Source organism: Palaemon carinicauda, chromosome 43 (assembly GCF_036898095.1).
Source record: "Palaemon carinicauda isolate YSFRI2023 chromosome 43, ASM3689809v2, whole genome shotgun sequence".
Lineage (NCBI taxonomy): Eukaryota > Metazoa > Arthropoda > Malacostraca > Decapoda > Palaemonidae > Palaemon > Palaemon carinicauda.
In genome coordinates, this window is record NC_090767.1 from 56519065 (window position 1) to 56524675 (window position 5611).

At 38.3% G+C, this 5611-nt stretch overlaps 1 protein-coding gene across 1 annotated transcript; it reads right to left on the bottom strand.

Annotated features, from left to right (window-relative positions):
* Window positions 1–1061: 1061 nt before the first annotated feature.
* Window positions 1062–2979, bottom strand: LOC137633899 (putative per-hexamer repeat protein 5). Its single transcript, XM_068366140.1, has 3 exons — window positions 2921–2979; window positions 1615–2386; window positions 1062–1322 (listed from the first exon to the last, which is right to left on the bottom strand). The coding sequence occupies exons 1-3, from the start codon at window positions 2977–2979 to the stop codon at window positions 1062–1064; spliced, it is 1092 nt and encodes a 363-aa protein (XP_068222241.1).
* Between the last annotated feature and the right edge of the window lie 2632 nt (window positions 2980–5611).

Sequence of the window (5611 nt, forward strand, 5' to 3'; positions counted from 1 at the left end):
AATGAATTGGAGCATTTTCTATGATTTGATCTTTGCAATAAGGAGCGTTGAATATCGGAGCATAAGTGAGCATTGAGATACCTCCAACAAAGAACATTCTACAAAAGGGAGCATATCCAATAGTCATAAATGTAAAATAAAAGAGCATTTTGTAGAACTTCTAACTTCAAGAAGTTTTAACTTCGGAGCATTGAAGATCATTAAGGAAGAATTGACTTCAGATCTCACTGGAGCATTTGACTTCGATTCCACGCTCCGATTTGAGTCCAAAATTTAACTAATGATTCTTTTATTAAGAAGAAACAGCTCTCTCTCTCTCTCTCTCTCTCTCTCTCTCTCTCTCTCTCTCTCTCTCTCTCTCTCTCTCTTAGAAGATAAGAATTTGAAAACAGAAATCCAAATGTTGACGTAACTAAAGGTTGGCTCTGGAGATGTAAGAGTTGGGAGTTCCTGTCCCATTCAACCTCCCTTATTATTATCGTGCCCTTTTGGACTCTGGGGGAGGAAGAGGCGACCCACATCAGTCTAGTAACTCCCGGGAACTTCTGAGAGAGAGAGAGAGAGAGAGAGAGAGAGAGAGAGAGAGAGAGAGAGAGAGAGAGAGAGAGAGAGAGAGAGTAAACAAAATCTGACACAGACAAGTTCCAGTACCAGTACTAGTACTGGTACTGGTCCCAGTACTGGTACTGATACTAGTATCAGTCACTGGTACTAGTACTTTTACTAGTAATAGTACTGGTACTTGTAGTACTGTTACTGGTTCCAGTATTGGTACTAATACTAGTATCCGTCACTAGTACTAGTTATAGTACTGGTAGTTTTACTGGTACTGGTACTGGTACTACAACAGATACCTTTACCAATACCAGAACCATTACCAGTACTAGTACTAGTCCTATTACTGGTACTAGTACTAGTCCTGGTAGTGGCTATGCTGTTGGTATCAGCACCGGTACAATACAGTACCAGTACTAGTATTAGTAATAATACAAGTTCTAGTAGTAGTATTAGTATTGGTATTGACACTGGTACCAGTACTAGTACCAGTACTAATACTAGTACTAGTACAAACTACTAGTATTAGCATTGGTACTGGTACTGGTACTGGTAATGGTTTCAGTACCAGTACCAGTTCCAGTACTAGTACGAGTTCTAGTCACAGCACTATTACCAGTACCAGTACTATTACCAGTACCAATACCAGTAAAGGCAAAAGTATTACATATAATACTGGTACTGTTACTGTTAATGGTATCAATACCAGTACCAGTACTAGTAGTATTACTATTGCCACTGTTACTGGGACTGGTACTAATACTGGACTAGTACCGGTACCAGTCATAGTACTAGTACTGGTACCTTTCCTGGTATTGGTACTAGTACCAGTATGAGTACCAGTACCAGCGCTAGTACTATTACAGGTAATGGTGCTCGTACTGGACCACTACCAGTACTGGTATCATTATCAGTACCAATAATAGTACTAGTGCTGGTACTGATACTTATAATGGTACTGGTACATACCAGTACCAGAACAAGTACTAGTACTACTACTGGTACTGTATAAAGGTAACAGTACTAGTACTGGTACTGTCACTGATATGGTATCAGTACCAAATCCATTTCCAGTACTAGTACCAGTACTAGTTTAGTATTACTACTAGAACTAGTAGTAGTAGTAGTAGTACTAGTATTGGTATTTGTATTATTTTTATTGATCCTGGTACAGGTATTAGTACTGGTTTCTGATACAGATACCAGTAGCAGTACCAGTACTAGTAACAGTACTGGCACTGGTATTTGTACAAGTGCCAGTACTAGTACCATTACTAGTACTAGTTTAGTTTTGGTATTAGCATTAGGACTAGGACTGGTATCAGTACCAGTACCAGTACTAGTACTTGTCCTATTAATAGTAATAGTACTAGTATTAGTATTACTATTAGAATTGGTATCGATACTGGTACTGGTTTCAGAACTAGTACGAGTATCAGTTCTAGTACTAGTATTAGTACTAGTACTGGTACCAGTGACCAGTATCAGTACAAGTACCAGTAGTTGAACCAGTTCTAGTTCCAGTACTGGTTCTGGGACTGGTACTGATACCAGTACCGATATTGGTACTGGTACTGATACCAGTACCGATATTGGTACTGGTACTGATACCAGTACCGATATTGGTACTGGTACTGATACCAGTACCGATATTGGTACTGGTACTGGTACCAATACTGGACCAATACAAGTACTAGTACTAATACTATTACCAGTATTAGTACTATTACTAATACTAGTACTGGTACCGTGTACTGTGTATTGGTATTGGTACTGGTACTGGGTTGTACTGGCACTGATATAAGTGCCACTGCCAGTACCAGTACTGGTACTGGTCCTAAAAACTTGCTTTGCTTGAGAATTGCTTGATTTAACTCTCTCTCTCTCTCTCTCTCTCTCTCTCTCTCTCTCTCTCTCTCTCTCTCTCTCTCTCTCTCTCTCTCTCTCTCTCTCTCTCTCGTTTCTTAAGAGAATTTTAGAAATATTTTATTTTTAGTGTTATTTCATGTAAGTAAATAAGCGTCTACAAGAACCTCACACCTGTCCGGTATAATGCGAGACAATCTCTGCTTCGGAATGCTAACGATGTGTCACAACCTGACTGGTGTTTCCAAAAGAGATTCTTTTGCAATTATAGAAAGACCATTAATACATTAATAGATCTTTTGGAAGGACATTTTAATCAGATCTGATATCCAACATAAATAGATGGGAGGTCTCTTTCCTCATCGCTTCCCCCAGGTGTCAGCCATCTTGCCTCTCTGAGATAGGATTTGATATTGGAATTATTTCCCTTCTTGATATTGAAAGATTATAGATATGAAAAACATTAAATTAATGTTAAAATGAAGGTTGTAATTATCACCACTGTGTTGTCATGAGAGGCAGATTTGATCCCTGGATTCCATGAGATGAAGACGCCATATTGAATCTGCCTCTGGGGTCATCAGCTGGGAGGACGGGCGGAGTCAACAAACATTCTCCCTTTACTAACTAGGAAGGATCTCCATCCTATCCATAGAGAGAGAGAGAGAGAGAGAGAGAGAGAGAGAGAGAGAGAGAGAGAGAGAGAGAGAGAGAGAGAGAGAGAGAGAGAGAGAGAGAATATGTGGTCGACTATGGAGTTTCCATCAACCCAATAATTTTCGTTAAGGTGAAAACGAAAATCTCTTCTATGTTTTTCGTGAATGAAATCTTGATATGTTAATTCCTTCACCAATATAAGGATTGAAAACCTCACCTTTACTTTGGAATTGAATTTTGTAACGTTTAGCAAAACAATAACATTTTATTATTAGATTAATTGTTGGTGAAAACTGCAAGAATAAGGAACTTACATTGAACAAGATATTTGAGAGGAGATCTAAATAATGACTTGTTCTTCGTGTTCTTCCTGTTCTATTCCTCTGAAAGCTACAGTGTGTTCTATCCGTTCCTTTTGTTTTTTGTATTCCTCAGCAGCGAAGGGCAAAGGGCCCCCTGCGGAGTATTCAGAAGGCAAGAGAGAGAGAGAGAGAGAGAGAGAGAGAGAGAGAGAGAGAGAGAGAGAGAGAGAGAGAGAGAGAGAGAGAGATTTCATCATCCCAGTAATGTCCTGGCATATCACCTTCAGTGACATCTGGTGTCAGAAGCTATAACCCAAATTAGCCTAACTTCATTGTCACTTGGCCCACCACATTGTGCTTACAGTCCTCCTCCCTTATATCGCGATGCATTTGGTGAATTATGTGAATATATTTAAGGCTGAAATGTGTGGGTCGTTGCTGAATCATTTCATTTTGATACAAACTTTGACTATGGAATTTGGGGCTGAGTTAATCCAAGCATAAAATAGGTTTACTTAAACTCGTGTTCATATACAGCTGGGAGAGAGAGAGAGAGAGAGAGAGAGAGAGAGAGAGAGAGAGAGAGAGAGAGAGAGAGAGATGCATCCTCAAGCAAAAGAATCAAACAAGAAAGAAGCCTCGAGACACAAACATAAATCTAGAAGAAGAAGAAGAGTTTCCCACCAAATGTAAACAAACAGTGAGGATGACGGCGCATGCGCACTTGGCACCACCGACAGACGACAGCAGACTTATCTTTGCAGCTTTGAGACCCTGAGAGAGAGACAGACAGACAGACAGAACCAACCAACGCTTATTATATCTACACCAAACGTTAATTAACTGGGGGTGCCAGCCGTTGACATCATGTCCAATAATTAATGATAAATGCTTTTTTTGGTTTATTGATAAGTGAGAGAATATCTCTTTGATGACGCTCCTCATCTCAAGAGTTGAAGAAGATCTTGGATTTCGATTCTCTGAGGTTCCAGTTTGGAGACTGATCGTGTGTGGGGCGATGTCTTCAATCTAAGATTAATTCTATTATATTTGGATTGAAATTCAAATTATTATATACTTATATTTATCTAGACTTTTTATAATATAAATCTGTTAGCCTGTGACATTTTAGCTCATTTTAATATCCTAAAAGCTTCTGAAAAAAAGGTCTGACATCCTTCAAAAGAATAAAAATAAATTAAATCAAATAAAAAAATCCTTCAAGGATCCTAAAATCAGTCTAGTCTCTTAAAGGTTTAAAGGCAGATCATGAATGGCAGAGGCAAGGGACAGTGACATTGCCTTCTCAAGCAGGACAATACTCTAGAGACCGAAATCAGCGCCCAAGCCCCCTCTCCACCCAATCTTGGACCAAGGAGGGCTAGGCAATGGCTGCTGATGGCTCCTCCCACACTTAGCTCGCAAGAATAGTGAGGTTATTATTATTATTATTATTATTATTATTATTATTATTATTATTACCTGCTAAGCTACAACCCTTGTTGGAAAAACAGGATGCTATAAGCCCAAGGAACTCCAACAGGGAAAATAGCCCAGTGAGAAAAAGGAAACTAGTAAAAAATAAAATGTTTTAAGTACAGTAACATTGAAATATAAACAATTCAGCAAAACAAGAAGAAAAATATGTAAGTGTGCCTGAATTTACCCTCAAGCAAGAGAACCCTATTACACTGGCCTTGGCGTATTAGAATGGTTTTAAGAGACCTTTATTCTATAGCATTTCGTAATGAAATAGATTTGTCAGAATGAATTCCTTTGAGCTGAGAAATGAAAATGAATGACTTGTTTATATTAAGTCATATTTTTACTGACCTGACATAACTGAATCTCATTTGATTACTGTTTCTCTTCTGTCAGTTTGATACAAATATTTTTCTTTTACTTTCAGGTAATATGATGATCATCTTCTTCTGTCTTTGCATTAAGAGGGAATCAGAGATCAAGGTTAGTTAACCCTTTTACCCCCAAAGGACATACTGGTACGTTTCACAAAAGCCATCCCTTTACCCCCATGGATGTACCGGTACGTCCTTGTAAAAAAATGCTATAAAAATTTTGTTTTTTATATTTTTGATATTTTTTGAGAAAATTCAGGCATTTTCCAAGAGAATTAGACCAACCTGACCTCTCTATGATGAAAATTAAGGCTGTTAGAGCTATTTAAAAAAAATATACTGCAAAATGTACTGGGAAAAAAAATAACCCCCTGG

What these genes read in the sequence shown, in the direction of transcription:
- LOC137633899 (XM_068366140.1), bottom strand. Translation starts at nt 2,979, where the DNA reads ATGGCGTCTTCATCTCATGGAATCCAGGGATCAAATCTGCCTCTCATG. An exon ending in CCTCTCATGACAACACAGTG is followed by an intron (nt 2,387 to 2,920) that starts GTGATAATTACA and finishes TTTTAGGACCAG; the next exon opens with TACCAGTACTGGTACTGGCA. An exon ending in TAGTACTGGAAATGGATTTG is followed by an intron (nt 1,323 to 1,614) that starts GTACTGATACCA and finishes TACCGGTACTAG; the next exon opens with TCCAGTATTAGTACCAGTCC.